Below are 22492 nucleotides of genomic sequence, written 5' to 3'. Positions count from 1 at the left end.
TACCTGGAGATCATCTTTGAGGATTTAGATAGGCACCGCCTAATTTAATATTATGTTTCTCACAAAATTATTGTTGTCCCATTTTCATATTTACATAGCTCATGGGAAAAAACCTCAGCTTTCCAATGAAAATAAAAAAAAACAAAAAAAAAATTCCCGAAGGGGTGAAAATCGAAAAATAAGGGTTGATTTTGAAAAAAAAGGGGTCAAAAAAATTTTTTTTTAAATTTTGTATACATTTTTGAAAAGTACGTGAAAAATGCAATAAAATTCATTATAGATAAATTAAAATCCACTAACTTTTGTCATAGTTATACAGATTTGAAAATGACAATGTTACCCTTAACGGCACCCTTATCGGCACCGCCTACTTTAATATTCTGTTTCTCACAAAATTATTGTTGTCCCATTTTCATATTTACATAGCTCATCGGAAAAAACCTCAGCTTTCCAATGAAAATAAAAAAAAAAAAAAAAAAAATACCCGAAGGGGTGAAAATCGAAAAATAAGGGTTGATTTTGAAAAAAAAGGGGTTAAAAATTTTTTTTTTTAAATTTCGTATACATTTTTGAAAAGTACGTGAAAAATGCAATAAAATTCATTATAGATAAATTAAAATCCATTAACTTTTGTCATAGTTAAACGGATTTGAAAATGACAATGTTACCCTTAACGTCAAAACTTCAACCCCCTCTACTTTCTACAAATATTTTTTTAATTAGTTTATATTTTAGGGATTTATTACTATCATATAGGACAACAATTTACCAAAGTATGAAGCCAATCCCAGAACATTGACTTTTTGGGCTGGGGCGATTGAAAAAGAATCTCTCATATGTATTTTTAGGCAATAACTATTACAATTTAAAGCTTAATTAGATCAATTTATTATTCAATAAGTATTCATATTTATTTATTCAAAATCTTTATAATTTATTATTTTTTTTCAGAAATGTTCCAGAGAAGATTGCAAGAAATTTTTAGAAGTCAAGTTGATGGTTTCAAACCATTGGCTGATATACCCAAAGGTTCAAACAGCACTTCCACCACTAAGGTGAGTCGATAGATTTTAATTGTAAACGAAAAATGAGTAAATCCCGAATGAAACGATTCTACGGAAATCACTCCACGGAAATTCCATACGGAATTCCGCAAAATTTTGAAAGTATTCCTTTCGTAATTTTGCGAATTTTATTTGGAAGAATTCCATACAGAATTGCACAAAATTTTCAATAAAATTCCACAACTTTATTTTTTGCTGATTTTTTTGTGATATTAAAATAACTGCTGCTACTATAACGAAAACTAGTCGACGATGATGTTCCTGGTGGATATAATATAGAATTTATGATAGATTAATTAATAACAAGTCGAACTTATTTGAGAGGTCAATAAAACGTTTTCCAAAAGAAATTTACTATTTTTTAGTCAACTAACTAACGATAGTTCAATTTCTCGACTAATTTTTTTCAGTGTATCCACCAGCAGTTATTTTAAAATTACAAAAAAAATCAGTAAAAAATACACTCAATAAAAAAACTAGTAGATTTGACTACTTTTTAACTACCCTGCATAGTTCAATAGATCCTTAACTGAATTTAAAAAGTTGTATGAACTATTAAAAAGTAGTTAAAAGAACTAAGAATTTAGTTTGGTCAAGGAGGTTTTGTAATTGTTCTAATTTTTGAAGTTGATTTAACTACTTTTGTTAAGTACAATTCTGCCCTACAACGGAAAAAGATACATAAGCCACAAATAGGTCGAACGGAGATATTTGAGAAAAACCATTTGCATCAAAAACTTCATTTAGAATTCATTTTTTATGAATAAAAATATCCCTAATGGGGTAAATCGGATGTGCTCTTTCTATTTTTGCAAAAAAAATTAATTATTTAAACAATCCCTTTTAAAAAATGCACTTGCGTAGTTTTTTTAGTGCAAATGCAACGTAAAAAGAACACAAAGTCGCTTGTGGTGTTTTTCGTTGTAAAGTCATCGAGCGGATCAAAGATGTCCAGCGAAGAATATACATAAGGGACAAGAGAGTATGGGATTAGAGTATGGCACTTGTGTATAGTCTCCACTGGACATCTTTGCTCCGCTCGATTATTTTACAAGCTAAGAAATACACAAGCGCGCTTGCGAATATCGTTCTGTAAACCAAGCCGAGCTCGGCCGATTTTGCAACGGAAAAAGATACATAAGCTACCTCGCGTATATTCTTCCATTGTATTTTGTGACGTATTTCATGCCTCCTACAGAATTTAGGCAACGCAAAGTACCTCATGTGTCTTTTTCCGTTGTATTTTCTCATTTTTCGCGAATTGCAATATTTTCAATCTTAATTTTTTATTATAAATAATTAAAATTTTCAATTTTAATTACGATAGTCAGATGCAGCTTTTTATTACGAATCCATTGATACCAAAAACTCATTTTTGACCAAAATGTCACTTATGTATCTTTTTCCGTTGTAGGGCAGAATTAACTACTAATTCTTAACTCCATAAAAAATAGTTAAATTGACTACACGCACATAGTTAAAATAACCAAAAAAAGTAGTTACTTTTACTACTTTCAAGTCAGTTAACTAAAGGTAGTTGAGGATTTCGGCTAAATTTTTTTCAGTGTACAGTTGTGAAATTCTAACAAAAATTTTGTGCAATTCTGTATAAAGATTATGTGTGTAATTCTTATAAAAAATTCGCATAATTACAAAAGAACTTCTTTCAAAAATTTTGCGGAAATTTTTGCGAAATTCCGTATATAATTTTTACGGAATTCCGTGTGGAATTGTGGAGTAGTTTCCGTAGAATCGTTTCACCTGGGATGTACACTGAGAAAAATGTTTAGTATCATCTACCAAAGTTTGGTTCTCTCTACCAAATTTTTTATTTAATATAGATGCAACTAAGCCGTTTGGTTGTCAGAACTAAATTTATTGTAACGTAATAAAAATCGCTAACTATAATTTTGAAATTCCGATCTCACATGAGTTTCATAATTCTTAAAAAATCTCCAAATAACAAGCTTCAAGCAAATCGGATCAATTTTAAAAATACCCGAAATTTTTTATACGCTCTATTAGATCTGCAATTCCTAATTTAAAAAATCTATTCAAGTGTTATGTAATTTAAAATTCTGAATTTTAATCAACAGTCAGAATTTTCAAATTAGTTCTACTGTTTTTATCTTAAGATAAAAACAGATTATGTTATCTAAAAATCATTAGTTATAGTTGGAATTTTCATTTTATGGAATTTCATTTATCATAATTATTTTTGAGCCGAAATTTTATTTGTTCGAATTAGTATTTTGCACAATTAATTAATTTTGCACAAATTCACTTCACAGAATTTTTATTTGCTCGAATTTTCATTTAACATAATAGGCATTTTAAAGAATTTTTATTGGGTAAAATTTCATTGCATAGAATTTTCATTTGTTTGAATTATTATAACCAATCGACAATTCCATAGAATCAATTTCTAATTGATAGAATTTTCATTTGCCCGAAATTGCAAATGGCCGAACAAACAATCGACAGAAAGATTTCTGCGCGATTTTTAAAATCAACCAATCACAATTTTATGGATAATTTTTGATAGGTTGATTTTAAAAATCGCGCTGAAATCTTTCTGTCGATTGTTTGTTCGACCATTTGCAATTTCGGGCAAATGAAAATTCTATCAATTAGAAATTCTGTTAAATGATTTTTCGGTTAAGTAAAAAACTCTGCAGTATGAAAAATCGGTTCTATGGAAATTACATCAAATAATAATTCGAACAAATGAAAATTCATCTGAATGAATAAAATGAAAATTCTATGCAATGAAATTCTACCCAATAAAAATTCTTTAAAATGCCTATTATGTTAATTGAAAATTCGAGCAAATAAAAATACGAAGAAATAAAAATTCTGTGAAGTGAATTTTCGGTTATATAAAAATTCTGCAATATAGAAAATCGTTTTGATGAAAATTCTGCAAAATACTAATTCGAACAAATAAAAATTCGGCTCAAAAATAATAATGACAAATCAAATTTCATAAAATAAAAATTCTAACTAATGATTTTTAGAACATAATCATGCGTCCCTAACAATCTATCAAAAAAGTGTTCTTTGAGGTTAGAAAAAAAAATAACAAACCAAATTTTAACACCATATGAGATTTGAATTCAGACACTTAAAATACGTAAAAAAAATTACTAGTCTGGTCCGCCGGAAAAAAAATTCTCTTTTTTGTAGAACTGTGTTTTTAGTTTTTTTTTTATAACAAAATATAATTTTTTTTTCTAGGTCATTAATGGTCATGTTGTGACCGTCAACGACACAACCTATTCTGATGGTGATGAGAATAGCGGTTCAGTCTTTCGTTTTCGAGTAGTCGAAATTAAGCCGCAAAACGATACACTTGACAATGGTGGCAATGGAAGTTTGGAACCAATTACTTCATCACCATCATCGTCTAATGCTCCAAAGAAAACTGAAAATACAACTCCCGATCGCAGCGTTGAAACAGTTGAAGATTTAGACGATAATGTAATTCCAAAGGCAGAAGTAGAGATTATTTAAAAACAACAATGTATTTTATCGAGATAATTTTCTTTTGTGACAATATCATAGACTATAAGAAAGAATCGACTTTTATATATTATATTATAAATATATTTTATAATACTGCGTCTTAAATATGAAATATGAAACACGAGAATTGATACCTGAAAATCTACCTCGTGGTAGTGATACATAAACCATAAATATCTCTTTATATAAATTATATTACATTCCTCTTATAAATTATTATAGATCTGTGTAGTATATTTACCAATAGCAAAAGAAATTAATTTTACATCTAAGAAAATAAAGATTGTATAAAGAAAAGCTGTCTCTATTTTTATCCTTGAAATTTACCGCGCAGCAAATTAAAATTTTAATCCTTCATAAGGAACGCAATAAGCTCTCAATATTAATTAGTTTGCAAATTTTATTTGGCAAAATTTCATTATCTAAAAATTTATTTTTAGCCGAATTTCTATTTCTCCGAATTATTATGTTACAGAAATTAAATTCATCCATTTAACCGAATTTCTATACTACAGATTTGTTACTAAAACGAATTTTCATTTTACACAATTTTAATTTCATCGAATTTAAATTGGACAGAATTTTTATTTACTCGAATTTTCATTAAACAGAATAGTCATTTAAAAGAATTTTCATTTTACAAAAAGATTATTAGAAAGAAATCTTTTCTATCCAAATTTTAATTTGTTCGAATTCCTAAAATGCAAAATTTTTGTTTTGAATAATTTTTAATTCACCAAATAAATATCTGGTAGAAAAATTTTGGGCTGAATTTTATAAAGTAGATTTTTAATGAACCAAATTTTCATATCGAAAAATTTCTATTTAAGGCCATGTGGGCAAAGGACGTTTTTTTGTGGTTTGAAACTTTCTCTGAAATAAAAAATGATTTCGGGTTAAAATTTTGGAGAAATGATTTAGTTTTGTACAAGAAATCTCGCTGTTCTACTCATTTACTAGTAAAATAATGTGTTTTATCATAGTTCATTCAGCGGCTACTCGTTCGAATTGGCGCTGTTTACTGGAGCACTGACACACTCAAGCAACGTCTGTGTATGCGTCACCATGTTTGTTTTCATTTTCGATTAAAAATGCCACTTTTTAAACTTCATTTTTTAATAATTTAACGCAAAATTATGTATTTTTCGGAGAACAGCGAGATTCCTTGTACCCAAATCTATCATCCCTCAAAATTTTAGACAAAAATCTTTTCTCGTTTTAGAGTAAGATGTATACTACGAAAACACATTTTCCCATACTGGGTCACGTGGGAGGTTCCCACATACCCTTAACAGAATATTTATATCTAGTAAAATTTTCAAAGCAAAGAATTTATTGTTTTGAAATGTTTTTTAAATTTTTCTTTTATCGAATTTCTGAATTTATCCGAATATTCACTTAACAGTATTTTCATTTAACAGAGTTTCTATCAGATGTGTTAAAAATCGTAGATTTTTTTTTAATTAAAAAAAATCCAATTTTTTCGATTTAAATCACAGTTTTTTGATTTAAATCAGAAAATATTCATATTTTTATCAAAGAAAATAACAATTTTGAATTAAAAATTAAAACTGTCCAACAATTCATATATTTTTAAATTGTTGATTTTTAAAAAGTCAATAATTTCATAATAATTTTTGAATAATTATTTTTTTTATAAATTAGTCAAAAAGTTTCAACGAAAATTATCCAAAAATAAATATTTTGATTTTTGTAACGTACAATAACAATAACAATTTAACGTCGATGAAGTTCACAACTTTTATGAAAATTTTGCTAGACATAAATATACTGTTAAAAAGAAATTTTATTATTTTTGTCAATTATTTAAAAAAATTTGTAAAATGAATATTTATAAATATTAGAAGAGTAGAATTTTTTAGAAGAAAAAAAATTTTAACACCAGTATATTATTATAATAGTGTTAACATTTTTATTTTCTTTTCTTTTCTCTCTTCTCTTATTATTATAATTTAGTACTTTTGTGTACGAAAGGGAGTTTTCAATTTAAGAAATTATTTCTTAAGCAACTTTGCAAAAGAATTTTTTCTTCAATATTTTATACTAAAACAATTTTTTTCTTTGTCAACTAAACATTTGGGTAATAATTATAAACAAATTTTTCTAATAGATATTAAATCTTTACTCACATTAAAGAAGTTCTTCCAATATCCTCCTCTGTTGGACCTGAGAATATCAGCATTTTCAGCAGAACCATTGTCTCTTATACTTCTGTAGAAAAACCTAAAAAAAATTACATTCATTGAAATTTTGTTATAAAAAAATGTATTAATTATTAAGAAAATCAGAATCTGAAAATTCAATGCTTTGATTTTTTTTTCGAAAAAATTTTAAAAAATTGTTTCCCTATATGACACGAATAGGCATACAATTTTTTTTAGAAAACACTATTTTTTTATAATTTTTCAAGAAAAATCAAAAGATACAAACAATTACAAAAAAAAATTGTAAAAATCTAGTAAATTATTTTTTGGGAATTTTTTGCACAAAATTTACAAATTTAAAAATTAAACAAAATTCTTTTTAAGAAAATTATTTTTAAACAATCAATAAAAATTGCAAGAAATATTTTTCAGACAAAAATTGATAGATGTTTTCATTACATTCAATTCTAATTCTCTTAACCATTGCTCGGTTAAGAAATTAATGCACTATTTAATTCTCGATTCAAATTTGTGAAAGTACCCATAAAAATTAGAAAAAAAGGAATATTTTTTGTTATTGAATTTTATTTCTTGTTTAAACGCATTTAACACTTTAATTTTCTGAAAAACTACATAAAGAAACTCGAGCAAAATTTAAATGTAAACCATGTTTATGACAACACACTATCTCCAAAAATTTTAGCCACATTGATTCATTATTTACAAAGAAAATTGAAAAAAACTGTTTTTGACGAACCAGAGTAAATTTTTTCTTGAAATACAATGCTGATTTTTATATAGATAGGACAGTTTTTAAAAAAAGTGTAATTGTTACTTCGTTTATTCACGTTTTTAAGTATAATATCCAATAATTTAAAATATTTTAAAATTTTACAAACAATTTTTTTTTAAATAATTTATTGCGATTGCTTAATTTCTTCTTCAATTGCTTAATTTAAACAGTGGGACATTCAACACTGGGACAGGCAAAAATTTAAGTTTATGAAACGTGGATTTTGGCAACACTGATTATAAGTTGTGTCAGCTATACGCATGCGCATTTATATTTATACTTACACAGCGACTAAAAATGTGATTTTTTTATGCTAAAAAACAATAAAAAATTCAAAATTTATAATTAATAATTATTACAATTATTGTTCGACAACATTTAAAAAGTAACACTTGATAAGAGAACGACTATTCAAATTTTGCTCCAAATTGTTTTTAGGTTATGACCATATTACGACGTATGATCAGCAGTACTGTAAACGTGAAAAAAAATAATAGCAATTTTTTATATGAAACTTGACATCGTATTATAAAAATGTAAAATATTATTAAATTATGAGTGTTTTGCAACATTTGTTAACGTTATTTAATGCAAAAAAAAAATATTTACAAAGTACGAAGCAGAATATTATTATTGAAATAATTATTCGGTTCTTAATAATAGGTATCCCACTGTTAAACACAAACCTTCAAAACAAGAAAAATGTATCAAATTTGAAAAACTTCAAATTTTTTTATTTAATCACAATTTAATCTTAATAGAATATGTTGCATTGTGTAGAAAAGAGTTCAAACTTTATGGTAATACCAAAAAGTCTTCAAAAATATATAAAAGTGACATATAATTATTTAATAATTAAATAAATAAATATTTAAATTAAATATAAATTAAAATAATAAAATAAATAATAATAATAACTAATAAATATTAAAATAATAAATTAAATAAATTAATTAAATTTAATTAATATAAAATATATTTGTTATTTTCTCATATGATGAGAAATGTAAAAAAATGAAATGAAATATATAAAAAAAAACAATAAGCAAAAAATTTTGTTTAAAATTTTTTTATTTGATTAAAAATTATTTTATATTTGTATTTGTCAAAACTCGATTTTAATATTTGTCAACAAACAAAATAAAAATTATATTTACCTAATCAACATGTTGATCAAATTATTCATGCACTTTGATTTTGAGGTTATGTCGAAAACTTTTTCCAAATCGTAGAAATGCTCGTGTTTTTCACGTAAATTAACAAAACTTATAATATAATAAATATATTGAGTTAAAAACAAAGTTAATTATTAAATAAAATTTATAATAAATAATAAAAGATTTAAGTATATATGTATTATCTTTTATTGTTGATTCAACTTCTAGAAAGATTCTCTTCAATTCACTTCACTTATTTTTACGACGGCCATTTTCTTGTAATGCTTGTAATGTACAGGGATGCCAATCCAAGATTAACAAAAACAAAATTCGACTTTTTTTTCATTGTACCAATTTTTTATTTAATAATTATGAATTCTAATTTATCATGTCCTTTATTATTTTCATAATAATTATTTTAAAACTTGAATTTTTCTATTAATTTCTTTAAAAAATAAAAAAAAGATTGCGCGCTGACATCTAGCGACAGCAAATTGAAATATTTCTCCTCCATTGCTAATTTTTTTTTTGTTGGTCTATGTCTATAGTACCGTGACTCAATGACTCAATATTAATCTTGTTTTTGTTCATTTACTTCAATTTTTTCTACTTCACAAACAAAATTTAGATTAAATTATTTAATTCTTCATACCCGCAATTATTTTCCATAAATAATGGTCAATATTACGATGTGCATAATATTAAATATTAAATATCACAGCATTATGTGAGAAGAAATCGTTTTTTTTTGCGTCTGTATATCGTATATCGTTTTCCGTCAATTATTTACAGAGTTAAAAACACGTGGATTGTCAATAAAATTCATATTCGAGATTTAATAAAAAGGAATATAAAATTCAAACAGGTAAATAATAAAATAAAATTGTACGTATACAATTAAATTAAAATGGCAAAATTTCCATTCATCGAAATATTTATTATTATTTTTTAACTGCGCGTCTATTATTTATGCAGCATAATAAATATTTCAAGGTTTTTAAAATTACGTCCACGTACACGAAAAATGACAAAAACTATTTTAATTTTTAATAAAGTATACAAATTATAAATTTCTTTTATAATTTTAATTATTTTTTAATCGCGTTTTTCATGTAATTCCCAAAATAATTAAAATTTTCATTAGGCCAAAAGTTCTGAACGTTCAAATGAACGAAATATTTTTTCCAACCTATAAATTATTGAAAATTATAATATATAACAATGTAAAATAAAACAGTAAATTAAACAATTATTAAATCAATAACTTCTTTTTAGATATTTAAAACAATATTTTGTAATAAAATTCGTACTTAAAGAAGTTTAAAAAAAAAATTTCTTTCATTTGAACGTTCAAAACTTTTGGCTCATAAATTTTCAATTTTTTGAAAAAACAACTTATTGTTTTTAATAAAAAAAATTAATAATTTTTTACAAATGAAAATTTCTATAATTTTTTGCCTATGTATTATTATTATTATATTTTTTTTATAATTTGTTGATTAATGAAAAAACTACAAAAAATATTTTTTAGGCAAAAAATTATAGAATTTTTCATTTTAAAAAATTATTTCTTTAAAAATCGATTATCATAAACGTTGCGAAAATAATAAATTATTATTAATAATAATAATATAATTAATTAACTAATTAATAATATAATTATTAATATTAATTCAATATTAATAAATTAATAATAGCTGCGTCAAATTTAAATGTTTTTATTACAAATTAACAAAAAAATATTCAATTAAAAATTTTATTTACAAACGTAATTTGTTAAATTTATTAAAATCGTATGTGACTTATTAAATTTCAGAAAAAGAAAATTGTCGCATATATGTATATGTGTAAAAAAAAAATGGAGACAACCGTAAAAAATATGGATAATGAAAAAAATGTAAAAAAAATTCATAATGAATTGCACGACGGTGGAGTTACAAATTTCAATTGGATTGTCAAAAATTACGACAATGTTATATCATCTGATGGTGTAATTACTTCGAATGTATTTTCCATTGAAGGTACTACTCCAAAGTTGAAGTGTACCATTCAAATCGACAAAATAGACAGTTCTTATTGTTCATCGCGAATGAAAGCAGGTGATTACGTTCACATTCAAATATTCAATGTCCAACAGTTGGAATTGCATTTGGAAAAAATGGTTAAAATCAAACTCACGCTTGGCGTCATTAAGAAGAATAAAATTCACTTTAAAAATAGATGTATAATATCAAAATTTAAATATTTTATTGATGAAAATGAAATAAAAAAATCACTATCTGCAAATGGTTCATTACATTTAAATCTTCAAATTAAACAATTGGAAAATATGAAAAAAACCACTAATACAACAATTGACAATAATTTTCAATCATTTTTCTTAAATAATGCATTGAGTGATGTGACATTTAATATTGATAATCATAATTTTCCAGCTCATAAAATTGTATTGTCATCAATGAGTTCTGTATTTGAAAAAATGTTTTCACATCAAATGAAAGAAAATATTACAAATATTGTTGTTATTGAAGAAATTGATGGTGATGTTTTTAAAGAAATGTTACGCTATATTTATATGGGTAAAATAGAAAATTCAAAAAATGTTGCCTACGATCTTCATGAGCTGGCCAATAAATATGATATACCAAAATTACGATTAATTTGTCAACAATATTTGGAAAATTATTTAACCGTTAATAATGTAATATCAATATTACAACTTGCCGATTTTCATAATTCTTTGAATTTAAAGAAAAAATGTATTATTTTTATTCAAAAACATTTTAATGAAATTGGATCAATGGAGGCGTATAAAAATTTAAAACATGAATTGTTGTTAGAATTACTTTTCGCCATGAATACTAAATGCTCACGAGCATCGTAATTTTATTTCTTTTAAAAAAAAAAAAAAAAAAAAAAAAAAGATCAGATTTTATTTTTTTACGAAAAGAAAAAAATTGTTTTTAGAAAAATACTTCCTTTTTTTCATGTTATTAGCGAATTGATGAATATTCGTGTATTGATACAGCGTTCAGTTTTATTTCAATATTGTTAAACGAAATATCGTTAAAAAAGTAATTTTATGAAAATTTTATTTGCATTTTAAATGCATAAAATGTTTAAAATTTAAAAATTAATATTTTCAAATGTAAAAGGATTTTTCAAATTATTTAAATTTGAAAAATCCTTCAATTTCTCGAAATATGAAAATTTTGTGGAAAAATTTTAATATCTTATTTTAGGTGTTAAATTTGAAAAAGTAAATTAAGTTTAAGGAAATTTTTTTTTTTTCAAATTATGTAAATTTACTCTAAAATTTTTCCGAAAATTTTTATTTTTATCGTCTGAGTTTAAAATAATAATACGAGAAAAGTTTTCTTTCCTTTTTTTTATGAACAGTATATTTAAGTTTTGTATTGTTCGTCACATTCTTTTTTTTTACATATTGAACTGTAAAAAAAGAAAAATATTTAAACACAAAATATAATTACTTGTATTTTTTGAAATTAAAATATATTTTTCTTTACTGTTTCATAATAATTACTGGGTTTTTTTTTCAATCAGAAAATAATAAAAATCTATTTTTTGGAAATCTATATTTTAGAAATTACATTTTTTTCTAAAAACATTATATTTTTATATTTATCGTTGTAAAAAAATTAATAATTAGATTTCAATTGTTTTGAAAAACTAATTGTTTAGTTGGAATAATTGAAATAGAATTTATTTACTGATTCTAGATTTAGGTATTTTTTTTATATTGAAAAGTATCTGCTTTATAAAATAAAAGATAAAATAGATAATTTTTTAATTAATTAGTCATAATTAAAATCAATTTAAAAAGAAAAATTAGAATTATTATATTTCGATTAAAGTTGATAAGGCGTAATTTAAAAAAATTAATACTTATTTTGAAAAATGATTCTGTATATCAGAATTAATTATTAATTTAATTAATCTAATAATAATTAATTAATAATTACAGTAATCTGTATGTCAGAACGAAATAAAAAGAATTATGTTAAAATTTTTATTATTTCGCTTAAAACATTTTGTTTAAATAAGTAAAGGAGGTACAGAAGATTCACTTTTTTTAGCAATTCGAAAATACTATTAAAATAATAAAGAATAATTCTCAAAAGTCTAAAAAGAATTATTCTTTCTTGTTTAGAATCAAAATTAATTTGTTTTTATCTAATTATTAAAGTAATAAAAAAAATTTAGAATCATCGATAAAATATGTTTTAAAATTTCGTCTGTGAAATAATTTAATTTTGTAATTTTCAACAATTATTTGTAAAACAGTTCTTTTCATTTACTTCACACTGGATAAGTTGAAATTTGTTTTAATTACTCTATTCTTTTTACAAAATAATAAAAAAGCACACCTTTTAATAATTAATTCAAATTTAAAATCCTTGATATATTTTTCACTAGGTGGCACTAATTTTTTGTCGTCTTCTCTATAATCGTTTTTCAATCAATAATTTATTATTACACTAATATAAAAAGAAGGATATTTCCAAGATACAATATAAAATTTAAAGTAATTATGATATATCATTACTTTAAATTTTAAGAATAAATAAAACTATTAACAAAAATCAGAAGATGAAAATTTAAAAACTATAATTAATGAATATGCGCGTGCGTGATCCTTAGAATTTTTTGGGTTATGTCTGATGAAAATATCAAAACACGCGCTTTGTAATATTATTTATTATTGTTTGTTTAAAAACTCACAATTTTGATATTTAACGCAATATTTTCCGAGAGTAGGAAAAAAAAGGACCAAACTAATAAACAGGTAAATGAGAATAGAACACATTAAAAGAGACAATTTTTCTCGTTTTTTTTTGTGTAAGATAAACAATGAAATTATTAAAAAAAATATATATATTTTATATTGAAATTATATGTTGATCGATTTAATGAAAAAAAAAATTATTTTTCATTAAAAATTTAAATACAGGCCTCGGATTATACGACTTTGTCCGACTTTTTTCGAATTATTTTAATAAAATGCGACTTTTTAGACTTTTTTTACATTTTTTTAAAATAAATTTAAACAAAATTCCTTTTTTTAGAATATAATGCAGATCTTCTTTATTTAATTCTTTAATTTTAATTTTAATGAAATTCTTCACAAATTCAATTATCTTAAACTATTTTTCAATTAAAATTTATATGAAATTTAAAAATTGTTTATAATTTTAAAAAAATTAGCAAATAAAATTACCAAAAAATTTTAATTCAAAAAATCGCTTGAAATTTAATTATTTGCAAAAATTTCAATTATTTTTAATGATTTTTATAATATTCTTCGAAAATTAAATTATACCTAAAAGCATTTTTCAATTAAAAACTTTTAATTTTTTTTTTAATTTTTAATTTTTAATTTCTAATAAATTTTTCTTCAATAGAAATCATTAAAAAAAATTTCTTATTACAATATTATTGTTTGAAATTTAATACAATCTTTTGAAATTTAATTATTTTCAAAAATTTCAATTTAATAGCTTCTAAAATTTAATTATTTCAAAAACTTTCCATCTAATTTTTTTTGAAATTTAATAATTTTAATTATAATTCTCCTGAAATTCAATTATTTTTAATGATTTTTATAATATTCTTCGCAAAATTCAATTATCTGAAACAATTTTTCACTTAAAAAGTTTTTGTATTTTTGTCTGCAATTTCTAATAAATTTTTTAGTGAAATCATCAAAAATTTTTAATTAAAAATCACTTAATGTTCAATTAATTTCAAAAATCTAAATTGTAAATCTTTGAAAATTCAATTTACTTTTAAAAAAATTTTATCTAAAATTATTTGATAAATTATTTTTAGTTCTGTAAAATTTAATTATTGTCTGAAAATTAACAAAATCTTTTGAAATACAATTAATTCAAAAATTTTAACTTTAACTCTTCAAAAATTATTTTTATTTAAAAATCTGTAAAATTTGATTCTAAAAAAATTATAAAAATGGAACTTTAACAATTTTTTTAGAAATTTGTCCTGCTTAAATAAAAATTTTAAGAATTTGTCTTACAATTAATTCGATTCTGAAATATTGAAAATAAATTTTCTTGATAATATTTTTATAAAATTATTCTCAATACAGAATAAATAAAACGAATTTAATGTCTAATAACATTAGTCATTTTAAGTAAAATATTCGTTAATCAATTAAATTTTGTTAAAAAAACAGACTTTTTCCATTTTTTTTTTTTTTTTGTAATAAAAATCAACTAAAACGACTATTTTTGTGCATTAAAGTCGATCCAAGGCCTGGAAATATTAAAAATATAATTATTGCCACTTATGTAATACTGAAACATATTTTTAAAGTCTTAATTGTTTTTTGTTATTTAAAGTTTCATCATTTTTTATTTCTATAAAATCTCTAAATTTTTGCAAACAAAAAAAAAAAAAACAGGAAAGGTAGAGGAAAATTAAAAAAATCGAGAATTTCGATCAAACAATAATAGATAGTTGAGAAAATTAGAAAAAAAAATATTACAAAATAAAAAAATTTTACTTTTATTGTTTCAGAAAATTTAGAACCCAATAAAACATCAAATATGGAAGAGAATAATTCATCTGACAATAATAATACAGAAAATATAGAAAATAAAAATAGTAATCAGTACAATAATAAAAAATTGCCAAAAATTACGAACTTCAATTGGATAATAAAAAAATACAAAAGTAAAAAACAAATTTACATGCGATCACAAACATTTCACATTGAGGGAAATTCTAAAATGAAATGGTATTTATTTTTAGAAAAAAATGAAATCACCTCTTCATTATTACGAGAAAATTTTATTAACATTAATCTTCAAAATATTTCATTGGGAAATAATTTTTTCACACCAATGAAATTAAAATTATCACTTGGATCAAATAATGAAAAGAAAATATTCACAAGAATTATAAAATTGACACGCATAAAATTGGGTGCAACTTATAAATTTTATGATTCAATGAAAGAACAAGAATTAATAAAACTCATATCACCATCAAATTGTTTTCGCATGAATTTAACAATTGTACCATTGAAAAATAATATGAATAAATCTATTGTCAATAATAATTCTTCGTCAATAATTATTGAGAAAAATTTCGAGTCTTTTTTCATCAATACATTATTAAGTGATGTAACATTTAAAATTAATGAATATGAATTTCCAGCCCATAAGATTATACTAGTTTCTGTTAGTTCTATTTTCAAGGAAATGTTCATTGAGACAAATAGTAAAGATATAACGACAATTATCGAATTAAATGAAATTGATCCGAATGTTTTTAAAGAGATGTTACGATTTATTTACACTGGCCGTGTGGAAAATTTGGAAAACATTGCATTTGATCTTTGCAAATTGGCGTACAAATATAATCTATCAGATTTGATATTAATATGTGAACAATATCTTCAAAATTCATTATCAATTAATAATGTCATTTATATTTTGGAATTGGCCAATTATCAACGAGCTGAAAAATTTAAAATTGAATGTATCAAATATATTGATGAAAATTTTGAAGAAATCAAAAAAACGGAATCTTTTCAAACACTTAATAGAGAATTATTAATGGACATACTCTGTGAGACAAGGATTAAAAAAACATGAATTTTGAAAACTGTATTCAATTAATTTTGTTTATTTATAGTTTATCTTAAAAAGATATTGCTTTTTAAATTGCTATTTTTATATTGATTATGTTTTAATTATTTATTCAAGAAATATCTAAAAGATTTAATTTCTACATTTAAAAATTAAGAATCATTTTTCATTAAATATTAATTTTTAATTATTTATTAAAAAAAAAAAAAAAAAAAAAATTTTCTTTTAACTTAAAGTATTGTCTGTGTCGACAATATAAGAAAAAATTAAAAGATTTATGTACATTCATATTGTTATATGAAAACGTAAAATATTTAAATATTGCCTTAGTAAAATCTAAAACTATATTTTTCTTTACAATTAAGTGTAAACGAAAACTGTTAAAAAGATGATTTAGCGATTGTTAATAATAACTTGTATTTCTAGGATCGTGAAATATATTTTTATACGATTGTTTAAATACTATTGTTTTTCTTCAGTTAGACTAATACAATAACATTTAAAAAAAACTCATTTAAAGTTTAAATATTAAAAAAATATTAATTTATAAAAAAAAAAGAAATTTATTCTATACAAATGATTATATTATTTGGCTATCATTTTTTTTTAACTTTTGTAATCTACAAAAAAAAGTTTCATAATTTTTTTTTTTTATCTAGCCGTTTAAGAGATGTAAATTTTTCGAAAATTACAGATTTTTATACATTTTTGTTTAATTGAAAAAAAATTTTAATCCATCAATTTTAAAAGTTTTTTTTTTAATTGTATGGTTTTAAGTACATTTTTGAAAAATTTTATGCAAAAAATTACCAAAAAAAAAATTCACTAGATTTTTGCAATTTATAGATTAAAATTTTATTTTTTAAAATTATTTATTTTTTAAGAAAATCTATCAATTTTAGTTTCTTTTTATGGTTTTCACCATGAAAATTAAAGCAGGTATTTTCACTATAATTTTCGTAATCAAAAAAAATTTTATCCATATTTCGAAAAATTCAAAGAAATTCTGAAAAAAAATTTTTAAAATCGTTTCCTTATTTTTTAAATAAAATAAATTTGGTAAGTAGTTTTTTGTTGAAAATTTTTTCAAAAAATTTGAAGTGAAAAAATTTTGAAAATAAAATTATAATCTATAAATTTCAAAAAATTCAGTAAATTATTCGAAAATAAATCATTGAATCCTTTTTTGTAGTGCACAAAAGGTTTTTTTTTTTTAAATATTTTGTTCGTTTAAAAATTCGATAAAATTAAATAAAATGAAAATATTTTTAATATTTAAATTTACTTATTTTTTTCTTTTAATATTTTTTAATTCTAATAATAAATAAGCAATCAATTAAATTCATATTCAATGGAATAAAAATTCAGATAATATGTTAGGAAATCGGTAAAACAAAAATTATACTAAAAAATAATTCGAAAAAATTAAAATTAATAACAAATTTTTTTTATTTTTATTTAAAAAATTATCTAATTTATCTAAATTTATTTTAATTATCTAATAAAATTGTTTTAAAATCAAAAAATTTATTAATACATTTTGAAATTACGCGCCAATTTGCCATCTAGCAGCAACAATAAGAACTGTTTCATCAACAATTTTTGAGGTTAAGTATTACTCGCAGCTCGTCCAAACAAGCAGCAACTGTCAAATGTGGATTATTTTCGCAGTTCTTTTTTTTTATTGAAAATTTATTTGAATAATCATTATAAATGGCGTCAAGAGTAAAAAAGATCGTAAGATTAAAGCAGGTAAGGGATAGTTAAATATATATATATATATATATATATATATATATATATATGCGTTAAATTTATCAATTTAAGAAAGTAAAATAATGTCATTGTTCGCGTCACTTAAGTTTTCGACATCTTTATTAATTAATATTTCTTTAAAAAAGTGTTTATATGATTATTTTTTTTTACTAATTAACGGATTGCACTTGTTCACTTATTTTTCAATTTTGCCTAATTTCGTTATCGAAAATATAAAATTTAAAAAAAAATATTCAGATTCAATATTTAAATTTAGTGCGTTTTATTTAAAATCGAAATTTTTTTAACAAAAGTATCACGGTGGGCTTGGATTAAGTTCAACCCAAAAGTCTTTGCACATCACCGTTTTCTTTTGGAATTACTTCGGGGATGTCTTCTGATTATTTTAAGACAAAAATGAAAATAATCGGTGGAGGGAAACTGAAATTATCTTGATTTTTCATTTTTTTTTATAGGTTATTCTATGTAATTTCTTTAAAAAATGGTTTCCTTCAATTTTTTTTTCTACAAAAGTTGTATTTCGGATTCAGTAAAGAATCTCTATGATAGTTAATGAATTTAAAAAATTTGAACTATTAAATTTGTTAATAAATAATGGAAGAACATGGTTTTTCATTCGTTTTTTGAAATTAACTCGTCTTGTAATTAATTTACACCAAAATTTTTCAAAGATAATTTGAAGTACATAAGATTATCTGTAAAACTGAAAAAAGAAGACTGTTCTACCTATTACCGTTCCTTAGATATGACACGTTGAAGTTGCTATTCAATGAAAAATTTAAACTTGGGAGCTCATTATTCGATGAATTCTTTTATTTAATATCCTAATATAACAATTATAATAAAAATTATTCAAGGGAACTCTTTTTCGAATAATTTCAGATAGACAAAATTGATTTATCTCTAATGGTATTATTATTATAGGTATTTCAAAAACACATTTCTCTCAATAACTGGTTATTTTGTATTTATTTTGAAGATTCAATGAAATCATATTACAATTATTAATTAATTGTTTGTGAATACAATGGTTTGCACATGTCTTAAAAATGTATATGTTTTACAATTAATAATTGTAATATGATTTCATTGAATCTTCAAAATAAATACAAAATAACCAGTTATTGAGAGAATTGTGTTTTTGAAATACCTATAATAATAATACCATTAGAGATAAATCAATTTTGTCTATCTGAAATTATTCGAAAAAGAGTTCCCTTGAATAATTTTTATTATAATTGTTATATTAGGATATTAAATAAAAAAATTCATCGAATAATAAGCTCCGAAGTTTAAATTTCTCATTGAAAGGCAACTTCAACGTGTCATATCTAAGGAACGGTAAAAGATAGAACAGTCTTCTTTTTTCAGTTTTACAGAGAATCTTATGTACTTCAAATTATCTTTTAAAAATTTTGGTGTAAAGTAATTACAAGACGAGTTACTTTCAAAAAACGAATGAAAAACCATGTTTTTACAATATTTATTAACAAATTTAATAGTTCAAATTTTTTAAATTCATTAACTATCATAGAGATTCTTTACTGAATCCGAAATACAACTTTTGTAGAAAAAAAAATTGAAGGAAACCTTTTTTTTAAGAAATTACATAGAATAACCTATAAAAAAAATGAAATATCAAGATAATTTCAGTTTCCCTCCACCGATTATTTTCATTTTTGTCTTAAAATAATCAGAAGACATCCCCGAAGTAATTCCAAAAGAAAACGGTGATGTGCAAAGACTTTTGGGTTGAACTTAATCCAAGCCCACCGTGGTATTTAAAATTATTATTATTATTATTATAAATTTGTCTATATTTTTTATGTTTATTTTAATTTTCAGAAAACAGAAAAAGATGCAAAAGACATACAAAAATCACAAGGAGTCACTGATATCAATTGGATTATTAAAAATTGTAATTACGATGATATACATAGTTATGATCATACGTCAAGTCCATTTGAAATAGAGGGAATTCCAAATAAAAAATGGTATATTCAATTTTTTAAAACAAATTATGATTCATTTTTTTCATCAAAAAATTCTGAAAGAAAATACATTCGATTTCTTCTCTACAATGAATCAAATTATAAACATAATTTTGATAATCAAGTGAAAATAAAAATTATATTTGGCATTGTACCAAAGAAAAAAGTATTTAGCAAAATAACAAATTCCATTGCACATTATGAAATTCTCATTGAAGAAGATGAATTAACACAATTTATTACAAATGCACGTTGTTTACATGTGAATTTAAAAATTAAACCATTGAGAGATGTTGAAAAATTTTCAACAGTTGGTAATAATTTTTTACCATTTCTAAACAATAATAATTTAAGTGATGTTGTATTTCAAATTGAAAATGAAGTAATTCCAGCGCATAAATTAATGCTCGCCTCAGTGAGTCCAGTGTTTGATAGTATGTTTGCACATCAAATGAGGGAAAATATTACAAATATTGTACAAATTGAAAATGCCGATCCAAATGCATTTAAGGAAATGTTACGTTACATTTATACCGGTGAGATAGAAAATTTAAAAAACGTTGTCTTTGGACTTTATGAATTGGCCGACAAATATGATATAACAAAATTGCGTTTAATTTGTGAAGAATTTTTCGAAAGATGTTTATCTATTGACAATGTTATTGGAATTTTGGAACATGCTGATCGACATAATTCTCAGGATTTAAAGAATGAATGCATTGTATTTATCGATAGGAATTTCGATAAAGTTGGCAATACTGATGCATTTAGAAATATGCATAAAGATTTATTGTTGGATTTTATATTTACTACAAAAACTCTGAATAATAATATTAAAGCAGAGAGAAACAATTAAAAAATTGAGAAATAATTTAATTTCTTCGACAGTCAAAAGAGAAAGAGAGACTTTTTTTTTTTCCTTAAAAATAAACGAATACTTGGAGCTGAAAAAAAATATCATTTTGATTTAAATATGGAAAACGATTTTTCATAAATGAATTGAAAATAATTTTTAAGTCATTAGAAAATTAATGAACATTTTTGAAAGTATGAGTGGATTTATTTTTGTTGAGTAAAAAAATGCGCTCTTTAATGATTTTTCAACTATTCCATGAATTTAATTTATCACAAATGTTTTTAAAAAACGATAATTTAAATTTTAAATTTTAAATTAAAAATGTGTGAAAAATTTTTTTCTTTCAAAACTGATATAGTTTGGGGACAAAAATATAATTCTAAAATAAGAATTTTATTTAAAAAAAAAAGAAACTATACATTTTTAATTCGAAAAATTTTAAAAATGTAAAATAGGACTTAAAAATGTGAAATTAAAAAATTTAATTAACTATTTAAAAAAAAAAATTCAAAACTGTTTTGACTTTATATTATAAGTGTCAGAAATAGAAGAAAAAGTTGAAAAATTTATTTCATCGTTACACAAAAAATGTAAAAAATTTATATTGCGATATTAAATATTTTTCTGTTTTCCTTTACATATTGAATTGTAAAAAAATGTAAAAAAAAAGATGCTTATGCGAATAATAATTAAGTTGTATTTATAGATCGTAAAATATATTTTTTCTATCTTTAAATATAATGGTTCTGTATGTTTTTCTTTAACTAGAATCCTAAGAAAATCCTTTTTAATAAGAGAAAAATATTTCTTCGGATAGGAAATTAAAATCACTCATTCAGTTATGTAGATGGACAATATATCGATCATTTTCAAGCATCAATTTATTTCATACATTAATTCAAATTTTAATAAATAAAATATTTTAAACTAAATAATTTTTGTTTTATATTTCAAGTTTTTTAATAATTATGAATTGCTATAAATATACTAATCGTTTTTTTAGATTTTTTATCAATTGATTTAATTTTTAAAAATCAAATCAGTTTTGCGCATGCCTGATCCCCATTGATCATTATCACAAAAACTGTTAAAAACTACTTAACAATTTTTGTATTTTTTGTATGGTACAATACAAAATTAGTATTATTTTTGTTAAAATTAATTATTATTACTTCTATAATTTTTTTTCAATTATAAGAAAAACAGAAATAATTGATATTAAATGCAAAAAAAGATTATTGGGAATATTTAAATTTGACAGCTTTTAGGTTATGGTATCAAAAAACATTCTTTAAAACAATTGAAATACATTAATTATCGCAAGTGCGATCAAACATTTTCCGAATTTAAAAGAAAATAGAAAACATTCGCAGTTTTAATAGGTAAGATCTAAAATATAATTATTAAATTAATCATTTATTAAATATAGAAAAATCTATCTAAAAATTTTCTATAGAAAAATCTTTTAATTCGTAATAAGGATTTTTGACATCCATACAATTCAATTTTGGCAATTATATTATGAAATAAT

The 22492-nt window shown here is 22.4% G+C and overlaps 5 protein-coding genes across 5 annotated transcripts in view; all 5 read left to right on the top strand.

The window, feature by feature from the left end:
• Positions 1-4886, top strand: part of LOC127289326 (icarapin-like) — a 62451-nt gene extending 57565 nt beyond the window's left edge. Inside the window, exons 3-4 of the mRNA XM_051317185.1 lie at positions 952-1055; positions 4302-4886. Of these exons, the coding sequence (XP_051173142.1) occupies positions 952-1055; positions 4302-4577 (380 nt within the window). The 3' untranslated portion in view covers positions 4578-4886. The remainder of the gene's footprint in view (positions 1-951; positions 1056-4301) is intronic.
• The window catches only part of LOC127289325 (speckle-type POZ protein-like), a 369464-nt gene that overhangs the window by 345012 nt on the left and 1960 nt on the right, over positions 1-22492 (top strand). Inside the window, exon 2 of the mRNA XM_051317184.1 lies at positions 22223-22343. The gene's annotated coding sequence lies outside the window, so the exon portion shown is untranslated. The remainder of the gene's footprint in view (positions 1-22222; positions 22344-22492) is intronic.
• Positions 9268-11728, top strand: LOC127289322 (speckle-type POZ protein B-like). Its single transcript, XM_051317181.1, has 2 exons — positions 9268-9569; positions 10521-11728. Exon 2 carries the CDS (start codon positions 10542-10544, stop codon positions 11586-11588), a length of 1047 nt encoding a protein of 348 aa, XP_051173138.1. The 5' UTR covers positions 9268-9569; positions 10521-10541; the 3' UTR covers positions 11589-11728.
• Positions 13209-16792, top strand: LOC127289321 (TD and POZ domain-containing protein 4-like). The gene is made up of 2 exons (XM_051317180.1): positions 13209-13511; positions 15263-16792. The coding sequence occupies exon 2, from the start codon at positions 15292-15294 to the stop codon at positions 16342-16344; it is 1053 nt and encodes a 350-aa protein (XP_051173137.1). The 5' UTR covers positions 13209-13511; positions 15263-15291; the 3' UTR covers positions 16345-16792.
• On the top strand, positions 17954-21682 carry LOC127289323 (speckle-type POZ protein-like). Its single transcript, XM_051317182.1, has 2 exons — positions 17954-18090; positions 19960-21682. The coding sequence occupies exons 1-2, from the start codon at positions 18052-18054 to the stop codon at positions 20959-20961; spliced, it is 1041 nt and encodes a 346-aa protein (XP_051173139.1). The 5' UTR covers positions 17954-18051; the 3' UTR covers positions 20962-21682.

This window comes from Leptopilina boulardi, unplaced genomic scaffold (assembly GCF_019393585.1).
Source record: "Leptopilina boulardi isolate dan_hultmark-lab unplaced genomic scaffold, ZJU_Lbou_2.1 LbouV2_405, whole genome shotgun sequence".
Lineage (NCBI taxonomy): Eukaryota > Metazoa > Arthropoda > Insecta > Hymenoptera > Figitidae > Leptopilina > Leptopilina boulardi.
Note: the sequence above shows the minus strand (reverse complement) of the source record. Positions and strands in the feature narration are given on the sequence as shown.